This window comes from Eriocheir sinensis, chromosome 24 (genome assembly GCF_024679095.1).
Source record: "Eriocheir sinensis breed Jianghai 21 chromosome 24, ASM2467909v1, whole genome shotgun sequence".
Classification (NCBI taxonomy): Eukaryota; Metazoa; Arthropoda; class Malacostraca; order Decapoda; family Varunidae; genus Eriocheir; species Eriocheir sinensis.
Window position 1 is genome coordinate 17,096,019 of NC_066532.1, and position 21,421 is coordinate 17,117,439.

The following is a 21,421-nucleotide window of genomic DNA, read 5'->3' on the forward strand; positions in this document are numbered from 1 at the left end:
GTATGAATTTTGTGTGGGTCTTATGGTGGCAATATGGCATGTGTGGTAAAGGTGACCCAATTCAGTTCTATTCTGTGGTTCTGGTTCTGTTTAGTGTCGGGTGAGTGGTATATATGCAGTGAAATCAAGGTCGGGTCATCAGCTTTCCACCTCTTTTCAGTCCGTTTCTTTGCTTTTTTTTCCCCCATAGCTCAATTTCTACAGCATCAATTTTCCACCTCTTTATTTTGTTTCCTTGGTTATTTCTTTACATAACTTTCAACTCCTCTTCTTATTCCATGGTACAGTATCTGACATCAACTTTCCACCTCTCTTCAGTCCGTTTCTTTGCCTTTTTTTTCCGTAGCTCAATTTCTACAGCATCAATTTTCCACCCTTTATTTTGTTTCCTTGGTTATTTCTTTACATAACTTTCAACTCCTCTTCCTATTCCATGGTACAATATCTGACACCAACTTTCCTCTCTCTTTAGTTCTTCTCTTTCCCTACTTCTCACTATATTTTTTGTCTCCTATCTTGTTCTAACTTCATCTTTCCGCCTCTTTCGTTTTCTTCTTTCCCTACTTCTTTGCATGTTTTATCTCCTCCCATACATCTCCTGTGGGACAATTTTTAACATCAATTTTCCACCTCTGTTTAGTTCTTCTCTTTCCATACTTCTCATCATATTTTTTGTCTCCTATGCATCGTTAACAGCACAATTTTTTAGCATCACCATCGATTTTCTCGTTATCACAGTCGAATGCTTATGAAAGAGTTCCTTCCGTTCGGCGTTTCTACGAAGCTCAATACATAATTACTGTCGGCAACTGAATGTAAAAGTTTGTGACTCCTTTTTTCTTTTTCTTTTTGAAGGACTATAAACTATGACAAACTCTTCTTCTTCTTCTTCTTCTTCTTCTTCTTCTTCTTCTTTTTCTTCTATTTGGCTCATACATAGAAAGGAACCAACAGTATTTCTTTTTCAGAGAGTATCATCATCATCATCATTCTCATCCTCATCTCCATTTCCCCGGTATGGCAGACAGTTCCACCATGATCACCCTCACACCGCGCCACAGTGAGGAACACAACACAATACTTCAGTTCAGTGCCTGAGAACAGTTTGCTGAGGCTCCCGTCGCCCAGCCATTGTTGGAGGAGTGGCTATCTCGGCACAGTGAGTGAATGGTGTTGACAGCGTGTGGTAGGGACGAGGAACATCACAGTATTAAGGTTAAGTGGAGGCTATGCAGACAGGTAGAGATAGAACCATTGTAAAAAAAGGTGTAAAAAGAGCACATATCAAGATTTATGCAAGATTCAGTATTATTTTATGTAGAATATTTATGGTTTTGCAGCTTTAAATACTTTTCTTCACTAAATTTCTCCCTCACAATATTGCCCAGCACTATTTTGCTTTACTTCCTAACTTGCCATTTGGATGATTCAGTCATTTAGTTGACCAACGATTTTTATTTTACTCTAAATGTCCCTCACTTTTGTGCTCCTCTTTATTTTGACTGTCACATAAATCTTTTCTCTTAAAGAATAATAAGCAGTTAGTTCTAGAAATATAGTTTATGAAATGTTTATAATGTTAGGGGCATACGGCAAGTATTGTATATATGTGGTCTGTGATAGTCCTTAGTTGTAACTCTGATCAGTTTCGCATTTCAACCATCAATTGTTTCTGTGGTCAGGAAACCTAAGGTGACGCATGTAATGTGAAAGAAAATAACAGTTTAAGAAATTCAAGAAACAATGAATAGTGATGCTACAGACGCGGTATATTGGGTTTAATATGTTGGCGGAACCTTGCTTTATGAACCGTCACATGAAAGAATACCGGTGTTATCCTTGGAAACAAGACATGAAGACCTGAGGGTAGAGCACCAAGGCTATAGAACAATAGCACTCAGAGATGGACTGACACCCCTTGTACTGAGGTGGTAACAGGTGCCCAGTGTTAGAAGTTTGCCTCCTGTCCCGGGCTGGCGAGAGAAATGAAGGATGCAACAGACCGTGTGCCTCATGCCCCTCAACCCACCTTGTGCAGTGGTGAAACGCCAAGACAAAATAAGCTTTTGTTTCTTGCATACAAAGAGTGGCGAATGAACAAGCCCGTTTGGATTGTGAATATTTTGGTTGTACTTAAGACTTTTCATGTATGTCTGCAGAACCAGATGATTTTCCCTAATAGAAATGTTAGGTATAGCAATATTTCAGATGACAATTTTCACAACATCTCTCAGGACCTATTTTTCAGTAAGAGTGAACGCTAGAGCAGGGGTTCTTAAAGGCTCTGGCACATGATCTGCAGCACTGGGCGGCCCTTCTTTGAGGTCCGTCATGAGTCCTGTCTTCTTCACTCCTTGAATGTGTTGCAGGACTTCACACATTGTTCAGAGAAGCCAGGAGTGACAATAAAAGCTTCAGTTTTATCATTCACAATTACTTTTCATGTTAATCATCAAATTTGGAGGCACTCCTTTCCAATAATGTGGTTCATTTGAGTGTATAACAAAATTATGCCATATTAATGTATTTTACCGTACCAACATATGCTAGTCTTGATTGTCTAAAATAACAATCACTGCCACTTCCAGCCTCTCAACACTTGCACCAAGGTCACACTATCTCAGTTAGGGAAACAAGCAGCCAATCTTCAAGGTATTCTGCAATCATTTACGTTGTAATAGTTAAACATGACCAATAATAATTGAAAACTGCAGTTTTGAGAACCCCTGGACTGTAACACAGCAGAATGGGGCACACCGTGAAGTCCATTCTGCTGATGCAATCTTTGGTACATGTTTCAGGGTTGTCTTGTCTCTGTCTAAGGGCCTGTTGACTACAACATGTACATAGGAAAGAGTGTCAGAATAAAGATGATTTTTTTGTGAAAATATAATGCTTACTGTTTATTTTTGCCCATTGTTTTTCAAGTACAGTGCTGTTTTCCATCTGTTGTCCAAACCCACGGCTCTGGCGGTGACAGCTCCTGCATCTTGAAGGCTGTAGAACTTCTATATAGATATGATTTCTTGGTGTGTGCTGTATACTGAATGAAAGTTGTCATGATAAAGACTTTGACCATAGTAACTATTTTCATCAGATTCTTTGATAATGTTGAGGAGAATGACTGAGAGTGTGAACAACGAAAACTGGAGACTCAGCCGCTAGACCCAGCCCCTCAGGGAAGGTGTGCAGAGGGAGGCGTTTCAGGGTTGTTCATGTGTGCGTGTTTGTGAAATTTGAGTGTTGCTGACTCAGGAAGTTTTGTTTACAGATCACTTTTTTTTTTGGGGGGGGGTGGGGGGGGCATAGAAAAGGTCACAAAGAAAGTTCAACAAAATAAAAGTAAAGTGATTGTCTTGAGGGGGAAAAAGTGAACATATTCTCTGCTTAAGACACGAGAACTATGATTTGAAAGCAGCAAACTTGAAGTCTATTGAACCAACAAGGGAAGAGGTCAGTGGACTTCTATCCCATGCAAGGATGTATGAAAAAAATGTAAGGCGCTGGATTTCTGTAAAAGGAAGTACAGTGTAGTATATTGAAAACAACAGCAAGCAAGGAAACAGAAGAGAGCAGGTTTTAACTCGGTAGCTGCAGGGATCATGTTTCTCAAAGGCTCCTCTAAGCGAGAAAAATGAGAAAAAATCATCACTCACGTAAACCATCTCACAATATATATCAACGCATTTGTGATCAGTTTATGTATCATCTATTTTGGGGGGGGTTATAAACAAGAAATCATGTCGAATAGCAAAAAACAAAGCCTTACATACATTTTTTTTTTACAGTGAAGGAAACAAATCAAGGGCAAAAAAAAAAAATAATGAAAAAAAAGCCGGCAAATCACTACCATAAAAAAGTAGAGTGGCCATATGAGAGGTCAATTTCGGGAGGAGAGTTGTCCTGATACTCTCCTCTTGTAGTTATAATATGTTAAAGTAAATGAAAATAAAAGATCTTTGCAGGTTTTTTGCAGTCTTATAGCTCTGGTGCAAGGGATGGCTTCACGGTACACGGATCAGCCCTCAAAATAGCGCCCGGGTTCGATTCCCGGGCGGAGTGGAAAAATTTGGGCGGCTTTTCCGATACCCTACGCCCCTGTCCACCCAGCAGTGCTTTCCCTTCTGTCTCTCTCCGGCATATGACCTCAGATGTTGCGCCGACTAAACGAAACTTTCCAAACTTTCCCTCAAAATAGCGACTTTAGCTCGAGGAAGAAGTCCCGCGCTACCCTTGATAAACGTAGAAAATGATTACGTAGCTACGGTGCCAGGAATAGTCTGCTCACACACACACACACACACACACACACACACACACACGCACACACAGAGTTCAAAGCCTCAAGAATTCGAAGCCAAGTTTGACCGGTCGAGAAAACGTGGCTTAATTTGACGCGCGCATTTCCTGTTGAGTATATGGTAGATTTGTTAGACGTTTTCGGTTCTCTCATCAATTATTTTTAAAGGCTACAGAGGAGATTAGTCGGGTTCTTCTGAGGACTATGTTATGTTCCTGGTTACAGAAGAACGGTCAAACTACCACCAGGGTCATAAAACTACAGCTGGAAATCCCCACAACTCTTACCAAAGCCTTGTCAAATAAGTGTCATTGGGCCCAGAAATGTTTAAAAATACGACCCTATAAGTATAAGAGGTGTTTGTTGGGGGGGGGGGGGGGAGTCATAGGTTCGGAGATGAGCACCGCAGCAACGCGCAGCTATATAGCTTATACACCCTACTTTACCATCATATAGCTGACTGATTTATGGTAAGGTATCCAAGGTTTCCCGTAAGATATATGTCAGTTAACTCTAGCTATATAGATATCTGACTTCACATCAGCAGAGATTTACATATACATTCACCTATCTCATTCTCTCATTCTCGTTTATACCTTTCAATTTAAGCCATATACCTACGTTTCCTCAACCAGACGCATTTCCTAACCAATTAATCCACAACCCATTTTATTCTATAGCTATATACACGTAGCCTATCCTTTATCAGTTTTCACCATTTCCTAATCCATAACCCATTTCATTCTCGTTTTTACCTTTCAACTTTAGCTATATACGTTTCCTCAACCAGCTTGCAACATTTCCGAAGCAATCCATATTTAATTCCCATTGCACTGTCATTTCAACCTTCCAACACCAGCTATATACGTTAATTTTTTCTTCCCTTTTATAACTTTTTTACCAACCCACAATACCCTTTTACACTGTCGCTTCTACATTTCAAGACCTCCTATATATTTTTTCCTCAACCCCTACCAGCTTGCAGCGTGTCCTAATTAACTAATCCATAAGCCATTTCCTTTTCGCTTCTATCTTAATTCCTTGCACCTTTCCTGTTCCAATTTGCAACATTTCCTAATCGATATATCCCATTACATTCTCCCTTCCGCAGCTTCGATCTAAGAATCAATTTTTATTTCCTATCTCGACATGTTTCCCTTTACTACTTAATTCGTCTTCGTGGTCAAAGGGTCGTATGCAATGTACGTTATATATGAAGTGCAGTTATTTGAATAGTTATAGAAATTAATACTCTTTGAAATACATAAAGGAAATTGTTTGATGGATGGATAGTATATCGTGTAAAAAGTTATATATAGTTAATAGGTTCTGTTTTATCATTGAGTACCAGTTGCCATTATTATTATTATTATTATTATTATTATTATTATTATTATTATTATTATTATTATTATTATTATTATTATTATTATTTCACTGTAGACTTAAATTGTGAAGCCATGGAGCAAAATGAGAACGCGATCGTCTCTCTCCTCTCTCTCTCTCTCTCTCTCTCTCTCTCTCACACACACACACACAGAGAGAGAGAGAGAGAGAGAGAGAGAGAGAGAGAGAGAGAGAGAGAGATGGCCTTTCACACACACACACACGTACACACACACACACACACACACACACATAAGGCCGGCCGGGACATTACAAGCTTACCCAGTCCTGCTAACATACAACTATATATATAAAAAAATAATAATAACTCCAATCCTACAACATCTAACTTTCAAACCAGATATAAAAAACGAATTAGCGTGAAAACAGATAAGAAAACCCTCGCCTGCAACTTAAAACAAAGGAATCATAAAGACACAATGGTCCCACACGCCTCGACTTTGAAGTGGACCTCTGAATTCAAACGTTGGGGACACTTTTTCCACGTAATCCATCCCCGCACAGGTGTTGCATATCCTAATGACTATCACCTGTGGCTCATTAGGTAGTCAAGCCAACCAGGTTAATATAATTCTCACGATATCCTTTGTTTCATATTGCTACGGAAAGGGAACACAGGAGCTGGTTTGGTGACTCTAACGGGTATTTCTTAACTGCCTGTCATTTTTACATGTTTATTAATAGATTTAGGCACAGTAGTATACCTGGCATTTTCCACAGGTATAGCTTTACGTACAGGTCGATGTAGTAGGCTATTGCTAGGTTGTAAGATGCCTATTTACAGCATAGAGGTATTTTTTATAAGTTGTTCGTGGTGTTATCGGCGTGTACATGGGAAAGCCTCGGGAATCCCAGTCGTTCATTCATTTATTAATTCGTATTTTTTTGTAACTCGCGAGGACTGCAATTATAAAGCTTTGGAGCGGCGAAGGGATGCGGGAATCGGGACACCACCGGGATGACAACTGGCGAATAAGGCGATTTTAAGCTTTGTGAATCCCCATACACCTCAAATTCGGTTCTATTAGTTGTTTTAAGGTGTTTTGGAGGTCGGTGATGTAGTTTAAGGCATAGAAATGAAGGTTCAAGTTCATGTCCCAGGCCGCCCTACGCAGCTCGGCACCCGGCACACCATTGAACGAATCTGTCTTAGCTCAGCGGCCGGCGAGGGAGGACGTGCGAGCAGTGGTCCCTAAAAATCAGCAATATCGCGGTGCCCTTTGTTATCATCCTCAAATCACATCACCAAAGCAACAGAAATGGCCGTGGACAACCAGAACAGCGGGAACTGGAGTGTGATGAGCGAGGCGAGCCTGGCTAAGAACTTCCCCCTGCATAGAGCCTGCCGGGACGGGGATGTGGCGGCCCTCTCGGCGCTCCTGCAGCAGGCCGCCACACAGGCCCACCTCACCCTGGAGGACACGTATTACGGGTGGACGCCTACGCACTGGGCGGCATACTTCGGGAAGGTGAGTATTGCGGCTTGACACACGGACGGACGGACGGACCCGCACCCCGCTGCTGAGGGTACCCGGCGCGGCGGTGCACACACACACACACACACACACACACACTACAACAACGCCAACAACTACAACAACAAAGTTTACATATTCACTAAAGGATTGACGAGCACCGCACCGCCCCCTTCACCCAACCCCCCAAACCCCCTCTTACACACACACACACACACACACACACTACAGCAACGTCAACAACTACAACAACAAAGTTTACATATTCACTAAAGGATTGACGAGCACCGCACCGCCCCCTTCACCCCAACACCCCTTACACACACACACACACACACACACACACACACACACGATACAGCAATGTCAAGAACTACAACAACAACAACAGCAACAGAGCTTACACATACAGCAAGGAGTTGAGCACTACCCCCTTCACCTCGCTCACCCCCCCTGGCCACGTTCAACCCCCCCCCCCCCCCTCCACACCATGCCCCACACACTACATCAATAACTACAACAACAACAACGCTTACACACGTACACAGCAAGGGTTGACGAACACTCCCCTCACCCCGCCCCTACACGGTTACGTTCACTACCCTCGCCCTCCCTTCCCACACACCTGCCCTGCCCTCAGTCACGCACACCCTCACGGCCACCCAGCCTGACGTGCCCCGGGGCCTTCCCGCCAAAAGTTGCCAGAACCCGGGGCCGCGGCAACACTCCCGCACGGCAACAACAACAACAACACGGGCCCAGGCAGCTTGGGGACTGGCTGCATGATGTCATTATTATTATTATTATTATTATTATTATTATTATTATTATTATTATTCCTGCAATGTCATTGGAATGTTGGTCATATATTATCGCTGCCAGCTGCGTAATAGTGAAGTTTATTGATTACAAATTATACCTTCCTTTACGAGTGCATGCATATACAGTTAGATATAGATAAATATAGATTTCTTTTATGGGCAGGCAGTAGTCCAAACTCATCTGACGCCGCAGCAGCAAGCAAGGCCATCCGCGGCTGTAAGAGGAAAACTTTTTTAGAGGCAAGGATGTGGCACGCAATTCAAGGAGATTAAGTAATTATTTATGCTGGGATAATTATACGTGTCATGTTCGCCTTTAATTGCCTTGAGTTGAAGAGCAGTGCCGCGCTGAACACCGCCAACGTTTGCTGACACGCGGCGCGGCCACAACAAACGTTTATAGCCGCCAGCGACAAGCGAGGCCCCGCCGGTGGCCGAGGGTGGGTGGTCATGGTGGGCTAAGCGTGGAGTCATGGAGCCCCTACCCGGAACAAGGCCGGAGTCTTTCCCGTGGCCTGGCACGTCACATGAAGAGGCGAAAGTTGCCTGCCTGCCCTGCTGCCCGTAACGGGGGTGCAGCAGGCCAAAGGAGGGCGGCTCTATACATGCACCGTTCGTCGGGCTGAGGTCAACACCCCCACATACGGGTCCGCACGAGTCATGCCAGCCGGTTGTTGCGTTGGCGTGGTGGTTGGGAGTCAATGCAAACATAAACAGGAGTGAAGGTGCCCAACTTTTCTCTCGTTGTGATGATCTACGTCACAGAACTCGTTACAACAGCTTCCCCTATAGCTGTGTTGTGAAAGTGCCGTGTGGTGGGTGTGTGGGAAATCGGGGTGGACGGGGCGGGAAGGGAGTAGTCGGGGGTGTGGGCGGGAGGGGAGGGGAGAGCTGAACCAAAGCGTAGCGTGGGCTGCGGTGTTTCCTCCACGTCAGGCGGCTGTGGGTGCGGGCACGTGTGCGGCATGCATGGCTGTTGCTGCCCAGCCGGCCAGCGCCCCCACGCCCCGCCCACCACCTGCCGCGTCGCTCTGGCTTACCGGATGAGTGCCCACTGCGCCCCACAACATCCACACGTTGGCAATCGCACGCCGCGGCTTGACATCACCTCCAGCTATTGTCCTCCCTTGAGACGCCACTGTAAGGGCCTGACTCAGCCCCATCACCCCCTTAGCGCATCCCCCGCCCACTCGCCCAGTCACCAACCCTCCTTCCCTGCATGCACGACGCGGGAGAAAGTGGGACTCTGCAGCTCCGTGACTCAAGCTGTGGGCTGACTCGTGTTCCTATCTTTGGGGCTTACTCGTTGGCTTGGATCTGAACTCTTAAAATGCTATGAAGACAAAACCGGCAATAAAGAAGAGCTACGACTGACATTTATATTCGGAGAAGTATTCTCTGCTTACAATGACCTGTCCATCGCAGGTTTATTAGACCGGGATGTTATCAGGAGAGAATTTGGTGTTATCGTCATTAGTATTCTCTCTTTATTAATAGTAGTAGGCCTCTTCATAAGGGGGGGAGATGATTCATTCAACCCACACACTGTTAGCACAAATAAGGAAGATATTGACGTGGTAAGTGTGACAAACATCCTTTCCAAAAACAAGCCGTCTTTTATTTTTTTATTTTTTTTTACAGCACAAGAAGCAGCTCAAGGGCAAAACACAATAAAAAAAAGCCCGCAATGCACCACTCCTGTAAACAAAACAGAATGAGAAGCCAAAAAAAGGGTGAAGTCTGATGTTGAGATGTATTGATCGCATGTCATATCGGTTTCCCCAGATCTGAAGCAAGAATCAATAAGTTTGGTTACGTCAGTATATAAGTTGCTTTGGGTTTCTTCCCCCACGAGGAGCATAGATTATATACCGAGGCCAAAAAAAAAGTTGGTGTGTTCAGGAGGGAGTTAATTAAAGAGATGTTGCTGGTTCTAATGGCGTATCCAACAGGGATCTAACCAAACGAAAACATCCAACACTTTTATTTGGGTTCATCGTCCTGCTTCACAAACACACACTGGTGCACACATACTTAAACGGCACACTTTCTCCTCCATTACGTGACTTGCAACCACGCGTGTACGGAAGTGTAGCTTGTGTATGGCATGTTTTTAGGGAGGGGGGAGGGTTGCGCCAGGAGGATTTAAACAAAGGAACTTGCCCTCTTGACCCCGCCGCGAGTGGAGTTACATCCTTGTCTTAATCCGTCTGAATCTGAAGAACTATTAACCATCCGGATAGAAACACTTGAAACACTTGTTGAGGGTGTTGGTTGTCTTGATAACCGTATGCAACTAAAGAAAAATGTTTGTTGATTGAAATTTGAACCGGCAAATCGTCATGAAATATCCGCAACCGCGAGACCACTTTACGCTACGAGTTGCAACCGCAGTCAGACCGCAACGGAGACAAGACTTCGTAACAGAGATTGTGAAACCTTAAACCTGAGAGAAGTGCATAGAGAAGGTGTATAACTAGTACAGGTTTATGTACAGCTGCAATACAAGACAAGGACACGAGAAACTCAAGACTGCAAGATTTATGTAGTCCCTCGCAACATAATCAGGCTTTCTCCAAGCACTCCCTTGCTAACCTGTCTCGCCTTTGTTGAATTCCACATATTTCCAACTTGTTCAGTCTTACGTACAGCTGCTATACAGGACTGAAATCTTCATGACAAGGACTCTAGAAACCCAAGATTTACGTAGGCCATTTTGCAACATACTCAGCCTTATTACAAGCTCTCCTTTGCTAAGACCCAAACTGCCTCTAGCTTTGTTGAATCCCACATACTTACTGCACTTCTACTTTTCCCTAGGCATGTTTGCGCTATACATATTAAATTACTATGTTGGATTTATCTTCATAAACTCGTATAGAACGTAATCTGGCACACTGATATTGTTAGAAATTATGTCAAAGGAATAGCCAAGGAAAGGGGAAGCTTGTAATATAGGCATCACAACCCATATATAGAGAGAAGGATATTTGTGTATTGACTTGGAGTTGAAGCACAGGGAACCCCTAAAGAAAGGAGAGCCTAAGGATGGAGAGCTTGTATTATGAGCAACAGAAACATCCCATACACAGAGAAAGGCAATTTATATTTAGACTTGGAGTTGCAGCACAGGGAACGACTGAGGAAAAGGAGATCCTAGGAAGTGAGAGCTAACCACCACAGCCACCATAGAAAACGCCTGGGGTAAGGAGAGCATAGATAGAGAGCTTATAATACAGTAATGATCAGAAACGGTCCAAGACGCATACATTAGGCTACGTGTATGGGGTTAAAATACAGATGCTCGACAGGAAACGGGTTGATAAGGGAGGGGGGAGGGGGGGTTAGAGGGTAGGATGATTGAAAGCGTGAGGAAGGTACACATTCACGGCCGGGTACTACCTCCTCCCTACGTAGGAGAGGTGGAGGTATTAAATTTAGTCTCACTGTCAAGGGTGAATCGTGCACTGTTGCCAAGGAGGGAAAGGGGACGGGCGGGAAGGCAGGAGAGAGAGCGTTACATTTCTTTTACATCACAGCCGGAGAAACTTGGTGTGTGTGTGGATGTGTGTGTGTGTGTGACGATTGCTTTTTACATACACACACACACACACACACACGTACGTTGCACATGTTTATGTATCACGAAGCTGCACTACATTACACTTGTCATAACCAACAAATCTCTCTCTCTCTCTCTCTCTCTCTCTCTCTCTCTCTCTCTCTCTCTCTCTCTCTCTCTCTCCTTTGCAAGAAATGGCAAGAGAAGGAAGGTAAGGAAAGGAAAACGAGAAGGAACGGGAAAGTAAGCGAAGGAGAGAAGCGAAGGAACGGAAAAGAAAAAGTTGATTTAGGGAAGAAAATGAAAGATGGAAAAGAGATGAAAAGAAGAGAGTAAGGCAAAGCAAGCGCATTTCCATATAGCCTTAAGCGATTAAATGAAAATACCTCGAGTCGGGAAGAAAATGGAAGATGAAGAAGGAAAGGAAAGAGAAGTGAGAGGCTAATTTAGCAAGCGCATTCTCGTATAGCCTTGAGCGAATGAGCGTGGAGGAAGGAAAGAAAAAAAAGGTAAATTAGTTGAGGGAAGAAAATAAACGATGAAGAAGAGTTATGAAGAGAAGGAGAGGAGATTGGAGAGAGAGAGAGTTTAGCCAGCGCGTTCTCGTAGCCTATAGATATGAATGTAGGTGTGTGGGTGCAGGAAAGGAAAAGAAAAAAAAGTTAGTCCAAGGAAGAAAAAGAACGATGGAGAAGAAAAATGAGAAGGAAAGGAGAGAGAAGAGAAATAAGAATATCAAACGCATTCTCGTAAACTTTTGAGCGTAGTGTAAGGGTGGATGAAGGAGAGGGAATAAAAGAAGAAAGATTAGTAGAGGAAAGAAAAGTTGATGAGAAGAAAAGGAGAGGGAAGAAATAGAGCCAGCACGTTCTCGTATAGCTTTGAGCGTATATGAGCGTAGGTGTGTGGGTGGATGAAGGAGAGAAAATAAAAGAAGAAAGATCAGTAGAGGAAAGAAAAGTTGATGAGAAGAAAAGGAGAGGGAAGAAATAGAGCCAGCACATTCTCGTATAGCCTTGAGCGTATATGAGCGTAGGTGTGTGGGTGGATGAAGGAGAGGAAATAGAAGAAAGATTAGTAGAAAGAAAAGTTGATGAGAAGAAAAGGAGAGGGAAGAAACAGAGCCAGCACATTCTCGTATAGCCTTGAGCGTATATGAGCGTAGGTGTGTGGGTGGATGAAGGAGAGAAAATAAAAGAAGAAAGATCAGTAGAGGAAAGAAAAGTTGATGAGAAGAAAAGGAGAGAGAAGAAATAGAGCCAACACATTCTCGTATAGCCTTGAGCGTATATGAGCGTAGGTGTGTGGGTGGATGAAGGAGAGGAAATAGAAGAAAGATTAGTAGAGGAAAGAAAAGTTGATGAGAAGAAAAGGAGAGGGAAGAAATAGAGCCAGCGCATTCTCGTATAGCCTTGAGCGTATATGAGCGTAGGTGTGTGGGTGGAGGAGGAGGAGCAGGAGCAGGAGGTGGAGGTGGAGGTGGCTGTCGTGCGCTGGCGTGGTGGGGTAATGGTGGGTCTCGCCAGGAAGTCATGCAGTGGAGCGCCGGGCTGACTGGTTGGCTGCCTGGCTCCATGGTCATGCTCCCTCGCTCAGCAACAGAGTACAACGGCCTTTCTTGCATATGAGGGACACTATACTCCTACCGGATGTTGTTTTCTTTTTGACATGTTCCTACGGTTTGAATTTACACGCGCTCTCTCTCACGGCAACATCCTGGCTCTTGCATTGTTTGAGGGACACCGTTCATACTCCCAATCTTATGTTCTGTGCAACGTTGCCAGATTATCGTACTCAGTTTCTCATATTTCCTGATTTCCCTCCCAAAAACTGTTTAATGGATCACAGTAACGAGATTTATTTGGAGCTATTGTTGAAATGCTTTGTTATTCCTGTTTCCTGGTGATATTTATGGGGGAGAAGCTGGTTAATGTGATGCTCCGAGTACGACAATCTGGCATAGCTGGTTCTGTGACATGTCCTTAGATTTTGAATTTGCCCGCGTTGTTTCTCTTACGGCAATATCCTGACTCTTGCTTTATTATGAGGGACACTGTTCATACTCCTACCGGATGTTGTGTGTTCTGTGTGATATTGTTCTTACATTTTGGATTTGCGCGCGTTCTTTCTTTTATGGCAACATCCTGACTCGCATTAATATGAGGGACACACTTCATACTCCTACCGGATGTTGTGTGTTCTATTTGACATGTTCTTACGTTTTGAATTTGGGTGCGTTCTTTCTTTTACGGCAACATCCTGACTCTTGCTTAAAGGATAAACGTTTGCGCTGTTGCCGGATATTCTTCTCCCTTTGTTTGACTTGTTTTTACCACTCTCTGAAACCTGTATTTGTACTTTATTTAACTCTGATGTTCTCCTATCTCTCATCTGCGCGAATAGGCTATACAATTAAACAAGCGAAACTTCTTGTATTTGTACTTTATTTGACTTCCGTGTTCTGTCTTTCATCTCTGCAAATACGAGCCAACAAGCGTGATAGTTATTCATGATTGTTGAATGTTAGATTAGCAAACAAGCCTTCAGATTAAGCGTTAAAACATTATACTAAAATAATAGGGTTCTAGCGTAAATTAAACCCATATTTGTACTTTATTTAACTCTAATGCATCCTCTCTCTCATATGCACAAAACAAGCAAACCAGCGTGCTAAATATCCATAGAGGCTGAAGGTTAGACTAGCAAACATGTCTTTAAGATAAACTAAAACATTTCACTCGTTGTTAGGATGACTGGGAGTTCTGCTTGCGTTAATAAACCAGCTACTCATGCAGATATAAAGTGTTGTATGTCCTCGGCCCTTACCAACAGGCAACATCCCAACGTACATATTAAGTGTCACCATAAAGCATAACGACTTAGATTGGCAGATAGGGGCGTCTAACTACCCATAACAACATGACGAGGAAGGGAGTGTGGGCGAATGGCTTAATAATGCTCGTTTTAGTTTATGATTCACTCCCTGATTATTGTGTTAAGCGGATTTACACTCGTTTCAGTACTGTAACTTTTACGCTGGGCCATCAAACTTGTGTATGTGTATGTATGGTATGTATATGTATGGGGTGGTGGTTGTATGCGGACAGGGAGGTGATCGAGGCATGAGTCCGTGTTAAGCGGATTTCCACTCGTCTCGGTACTGTAACTTTTACGCTGGGCCATCAGATTTATGTGTATGTGTATGTATGGTATGTATATGTATGGGGTGGTTGCTGTATGCGGGTAGGGAGGGGGTGATCGAGGCATGAGTTCGTGTATGCGTGTATCGGGTCACGCAGTCCAGGGGTGAGAGGGTACACACCAACTGCAGGACACGGGAGAGAGGAGTCAGGCACACGCCACATCAATATCCCGTAGCAAGCCGCGCTGCAAACATATTAGGGGAAACTCATCCATGAATTCCTTGCTACTGCACTTGGGAGGACAACGCTGGCCCTGACATCCATAGTTATTATAACCTAACCCATGCAAGCGAAAAATACACAGTCGTCAGAATCCGGTGCAAGCCGCGCTGCTAGGAAATTAAGGGAAGCTCATCCATGAATTCCTTGCTACTGGGCTTGGGAGGACAACACTGGCCCTGACATCCATAGCTATTATAACCTAACCCATGCAAGCGGAAAGTACACAGCCGTCAGAATCCGTTGCAATCCGCGCTGCTAGGAAATTAAGGGAAGCTCATCCCTGCATTTCCTGGTACTGTATTTGGGAGGGCAACACTTATTTTTATAGTACACCTGCATGACTAACCTAAACCATGCAAGCGAACAATACACATTCGTTAAAATCCGTTGCAAGCCGCGCTGTAAGCATGTTAGGGGAAGCTCATCCATGAATTTCCTGCTACTGTGTTTGGTAGGACAACAATGGCTAACCTAATCCATGCAAGAGAAGAATACACAGTCGTCAAAATTCGTTACAAGCCGCGCTACAAGCATTAATATTAGGGGAAGTTCATCCATGAAACTTCTGCTACTGCGTTTGGGAAGACAACACTGGGTTTAGCACAGAGATACACGCACCCGCATGGCTAACCTAACCCATGCAGGCGAAGAACGAACCCGTTGGAATCTGCCTCGTAAGCATATTAAGGGAAGCTCATCCATGAATTTCCTGCTACTGTGTTTGGGGGGACAATACTGTGGTCCCGTTTGGCACACAATACAAACACACCCGCATGGCTAACCCAATCCATGCAGCCGAATACACAGGCGTCTATATCCCGTTGGAAGCCGCTCTGTCAGCAAAATTAGAGGAAGCTCATTCATGAATTTCTTGCTACTGTGTTTGGGGGGGCAACAATACTGTGGTCGCGTTTGGCACACAATACACACACCCGCATGGCAAACCTAATCCATGCAGCCGAATACACAGGCGTCTATATCCCGTTGGAAGCCGCTCTGTCAGCAAAATTAGAGGAAGCTCATTCATGAATTTCTTGCTACTGCGTTTGGGAGGGCAACACTGTTACATAGTATACACCCCGCATTGCTAATTTTAACCTAACCCATGTAGGCGAAGAGCACACAGTCATCCCACTCCTGGTTCCAATGTTTAAGCAGTTCGCGCATGACTCACACGGTTACACTGCAAGGATTCTACGTAGCTCTAGGCTCATTTTGTCTCCACCACTTTTAACTTGCGTTTTATTTGTCAAACATGAGTTTACTCTTTACTATGGATGGGCAAGGTCTGAAACATGCTGTGTCAGATTATAATCCTTACCCGACCCTATATTAAAAAGTTGTTAACGAAAAACGATATAGCCTTACACGGCCTCTGAAACCCATAGTAGTTTCAGTTTTCCTATAGACGCCAGAGATACATTTAGGAATCATCTGACGTCATCTTGCGCGTGGTAGGAGTGTTTATTCTTACTGAGATAACACATGCAGGCGAAGAAAGCGAGGCACTGGGGAACAAGGGCTGTGTTCTCTCACGACTTTCATGTGTGACCTCTTGGCCTTTCGACTGGTCATGGGTGAAGACCTTTCGCCGCGGAACGAATTTCGTGTCTTCTGGAAATCTCGTGTTATTTCGTAAGACTTCAACTTGCTCGATTACTATTACTATTACCTTGCAAACAGTAACGATTGGAACGTATTCGATGCTCCAACAGTCTCTTTGAAGTATTATGTTCATCAGCTCGTTTACTCGGATTCAGTCATGCTCAATTATACGAGACATGCTTTGTTAATGTTCCTTCACTGTTATTGCTAATGTTCTTTGTCATAGAAAAGCGTCAGCTAGGCTACTATTTATATTATTACTATGGACACAATAATATCAAACAACTGCGTGTGAAGCATACATGAACATCACTGATTCAAAGGATTAATGTGTTTCGTTCATGCATTCAAGGCTTGTATCACTCTCAAAGGAGGAACCCCTCCCTGGACTGCTTCCACATCACTCTGTCCTTAGCAAGTCTTGACCACGCGGGTCAGGTCGTCTCTCCACCGTGTCTTTGGTCGTCCCCGCCCTCTTGGGGTCCATGCACTCTGTTGCGCTGATGGTCCACCGATTGTCAATTTGCCGTGCTACGTGGCCCGCTCATCTGCGCTTTTATTCTTGATGTTGTGGACGATGTCGTTGCCACCCGTCTGTTTCCGGAACCAGGTGTTGCGTTTCCGGCCACGCAGGGTGATGCCCGCATGATGCCCTCCATCTTGCGCTATGTTGCCGCGGGCGTCTTCATGGCTTTGTTCAGCGCCCACGTCTCGCAGCCGTCATGACCGGTAGTATATACTCGCTGAGCACCTCTTGTTTTCATGCTTGCCCTGCGATTTCCCATGATGTTCATTTTTTTAGTTAATGGTTCATGTTCTTAATCGTAGACAAGCGTCAGATAAGCTACTATTTATCTCTGTGTTCACAATATCAAATAATCGTGTGAAAGAAATATGAATAACACTGGTTCAAAGGGTTCACACGTTCGTCTCTTGGCCGGGTGAGACGGTGGCCGGTAGCAAGACCTTGGCCGGTAGTACGTTGCAGCGAGTTGTCGACTTATCTCGCAGTCCTTGCAAACCGGGGAGCGGTGTTGATCGACCCACCAGCCCTGCCTCCTTCGGTAACGGCCGTGAGGGGGAGGAGTATGTGCTTTACGTGAATTCCGCATGTGATGGTCGATGGATACTACATTCAAGGTCAGTATTCCCTATTGATTGATTGATTGGAGGTCAGTTAGTACACGCTGTCCGGAGTGCTGGCAAGCGACCGGACACACTTCCCAGCCTAACCATCACCGCATCGATTTCATGCAGTACATAAGTGGTTAAGCGCGTGTAGAGGTTTGCTTGAATAAAACGCGTGTACCTTACATGCTATATTATCTCATATCGAGTTTGGAAACCACTAGTCCTTGAAATAACCATCTTACAGTAACCAACCACACCAGTGACCCTAGTTTCATGATATTTCTTTTGATTTAAAATGAGCTTGCATTCATACAATCTCACGTCTTCTTTATAGCGATGCCTACGCAAGGAACCCCCTTTTAAAAGTGGTCGTCAAGCTCAAACCGAAGGGAGTTTCTGATAAGATACGGTGTTTTTAAAGTAGCCTGACAGCTGTTTCCGTTGGGTCGTTATTTTCAAGGGGTTCGTATCATAACACCGGGAATGATAAACTTTTACCCAGAGACAGCAGCGGGCTATGATCTTTACGTCTGCTGGGGGTATAGCAAAGAAAGTAAAGAAAGAAGTTGTATTTAGAAGTTAGCTTACGAGAAAATGTTCAGTAAGACCCAGAGACAACCGCGACCCATACTCTTTAATTAGATCTGCTGGGGTGATATCAAGTAGTTATATTTAGGAGTAGACGTGCGAGGAAATGTCAAAGTTTGTCTGTTTTATAAGTTTGGTGTTGATCCGTATAAAGAAGCTGATGTAAATGCAGCGGGAGTTTGTGTATATGATTGGCTCATGTCCAACTAAGAAGTCGATCCTTTGTGGAGATTGAGCCATATTCTTATAAAACATTTCGCCGCCCAAGCACACATATTTGACAAGGCTTTCGTAGGAGTTGTGGGTATTTCATGGGTAGTCTAATGACCTTAGCTGGTGGTAATTTGACAGTTTCTATATCATGAACAATTGAACATGATAAATAAACTCATGAGAACGCGATCAATCTCCTCGGCCATTGGAAATTGTTAACGTGATAGGCTGCTGCGGCTGAAAATAACGACCATTTGATGATTTTTCTTTCACGGGTTAGAAACTTGGCACAATGATATCGTTCTGCTTCCCATGATGTCAGTTTTATTGTCAGTCGTCATTCACAAGTTAGAATGTTGGGCGGCGCGGTGACCTAGTGGTTAGAGCGTCAAACCGTTGAAGTGGAGAGCCAAGGCTTCGAATCCCAGTACCGGAGCGTGACGTCAAGAAGGGCATCTGTTCTTGAACCCCTAAAACAGCGACCTTATGAACATAGGTAAATGTTGTCAAGACGAAGTAGAATTCACGAGTTGGTATGTTTGTTAGCCTGAGTGTAGTTATGTCCTTTCGATCAATAGCTGGGATTCGTTCGTGTTTTGGCAGCTCGCGTAGTTTAGTTGAGAGGTCAAGTTGAATTCTGTGGATGAACTTTGGTAATTGTTATTCTACTAAGCAAGTATGTATAGAAATAAAGGATAAGACAAACTATTCAAACAAGAGTAGGCCTATATTTAAGACAAGGATGCCATAGTTTTTTTTTAGTTTTTAAGGTTTGTAACTTCACAGTCTGTCTTGGGTTCTCAATGTATGTACTCTGTCCCCAGCTGGAGTGTTTGAAGGCGTTGGTGGCCAGCAGCCAGGCCGTGCACCCGGGCATGACAACCTCGAGGTTCACCCAGACACCGGCGCACATCGCAGCGTTTGCCGGGCACCCTCACTGTCTGCTGTGGCTGCTTCAGACAGGAGTGAACCCCAATGCACGGGTAAGCAGTTTTAGTTTTCCCTAAATTTCATCTGGTAACCATTACCTTTACCTTTTTGCTGATTTAGTTTGGTTTGATACTTGTGTTATGAATTAATAATAGTTTGTGTAATTGTGAGCTTCGGGTTGCATGATTACAGGTTACAATTGTTTCTGTCTTTTGCTGATAGTTTAGTTTAATGCTTGTGTTCTGAATTGATACTAAATTTATACGTAATTCTGAACTTAAAGTTGCATGATTGCCAGATTTTAATTATTCCCATCATGCCATCGTATTGTTAAAGCCACCACCACACACTTTGTGAGGGAGTGTGCCATCGATGGATAGTACTCAAATCCTGACTAAAATAAATGTTTGTGGGGGGCCCAGTGTTTGAGTTCAGAAATTACGCTTCTGTTGGAACATGGAAGTGCAACAAGTTTCATCACTAAACCTACTCAAGTTTTTAATTTTCTTATGGTATTGCTTCCTTCACAGGATTACCTTGGAGAGACATCCCTCCACAAGGCGGCAAGAACAGGATCCATGGAGTGCGTCAACGTCCTGCTCAGCAACAAGGTTCAAGTCGGGTAAGTGTGAGCTCCATAAAAGTTTTATCTTGCACAGGGGTGGTCATTGCTGCCTGTGTTTTGAGTTCAGGCTTCAGAGATGCATGTAGTTGCTAACACCAGGGTATTCAAATGTCATATTAGTATTTTTTTAAGTTAAGCTGCTAGTTTGGCCTCTTAATTGCATTATTAGGATGGTTAGAAGTGTTGGATTTTCACAGAATTAAGGTAACATACTGCAAACTCAGTCATAAAGTGGTATAAAAAAAAAATTGACAAAACCAACTAACCATGCCTTGAAAAACAGCTCAAAAAGACAAATCAGCCAGTGTTGCTGATGAAGACTATCAGGATGGCTAAAAAATCTTATAAATTCCTACATCATTCTCTGCTTTTATAATTCATAATCTTTCTCAATGTTCTGGGTGTTATGGAATTTATTTGGTTACGAAACAGCAGTAAAAGGTATAGGTAAAGTTAGGAGCATATGCTATAGCTGTGTGTGGCCTCATTGCTTATCTCCATCCAATTGGCCCTTCGAGCATGTGTTGGGAGGGAACCCTTAACCCGACACAGGGCCAGAGAGACACCCAATTAGCAGCATCCTTACCTACTAAGCCACTTAAATTAACAGACCAGTCACTTGTCCTTGATGACTTCCATTAGCTGCTGTCTGTCACTGGCCTCCCATTACTTACCCTGTTGACTCCAGCCACTGCAGGGAGGGATTCATCTTAAGTTAATGGACTAGTGATATGTTCCTGATGACTTCCAGTAGCTGCTGCCTGTCACTGGCCTCCCATTACTTACCCTGTTGACTCCAGACATGACACTAAGTTTTCCTGTTTTTCCAGAATACCAAACAACAATGGACAGACAGCGGCCCAGCTTGCAAACTCCTGCAGCCACACTGACCTGGCAAATTACTTACTGCAGGTTGAAGGAAAACAAGGTACTATTAAAATACCACTCTTTTTATTAGGTTTCAAATACTCATATCTCCACCATGCTATCACACACATTACTGTAATCATCATACTGATCACCTACATTGGCAACATGAGGCCCAAAAAAGAAACTCAAGAAGCAAGAACACTGATAAAAGTAAGAGGAAAGATCACCCAGTCAGTGAAGCTACATTGTTTACAGTCTCTCCAGACATTGATATAGTTGTCTTTAATCTTAAACCAACTTTTCATCCTCAGCGTCTATATTTTAGAAGTTCTGAGGCAACTTATAAAGACTGAAACAAGATTATATGTCAATTGTGTAACTTGTACCAATGCGGGTAATGATATTTATTACCAGTTGTGAGGTCTGGGATGACTACCGGTTGAAATGGCAATAAGACTGTGTGACCTTT

General features: G+C 43.7%; 2 protein-coding genes across 20 annotated transcripts in view; both read left to right on the forward strand.

The window, feature by feature from the left end:
* Positions 1-2,893, forward strand: part of LOC127002967 (uridine-cytidine kinase 2-like) — a 32,933-nt gene extending 30,040 nt beyond the window's left edge. The window contains exon 8 of one of the 2 annotated variants that reach the window (XM_050869285.1): positions 971-2,893. The gene's annotated coding sequence lies outside the window, so the exon portion shown is untranslated. The remainder of the gene's footprint in view (positions 1-970) is intronic. The other variant, XM_050869287.1, reaches the window with a different exon arrangement.
* A 3,943-nt stretch (positions 2,894-6,836) lies between these two features.
* LOC127002964 (ankyrin repeat domain-containing protein 10-like) overlaps positions 6,837-21,421 on the forward strand; it is a 42,239-nt gene continuing 27,654 nt past the window's right edge. For 16 of the 18 annotated variants that reach the window (XR_007756775.1, XR_007756778.1, XR_007756782.1 and 13 more), the window contains exons 1-4: positions 6,837-7,176; positions 19,352-19,510; positions 19,988-20,079; positions 20,913-21,010. Coding sequence is in view for 8 of the 18 variants with exons in the window: in XM_050869276.1 (XP_050725233.1) it covers positions 6,967-7,176; positions 19,352-19,510; positions 19,988-20,079; positions 20,913-21,010 (559 nt within the window). In the remaining 10 variants the exon portion in view is untranslated. Of the gene's footprint in view, positions 7,177-17,172; positions 17,325-17,404; positions 17,736-19,351; positions 19,511-19,987; positions 20,080-20,912; positions 21,011-21,421 lie in introns of those variants that run through there. The other 2 variants (XM_050869281.1, XM_050869277.1) reach the window with 2 other exon arrangements.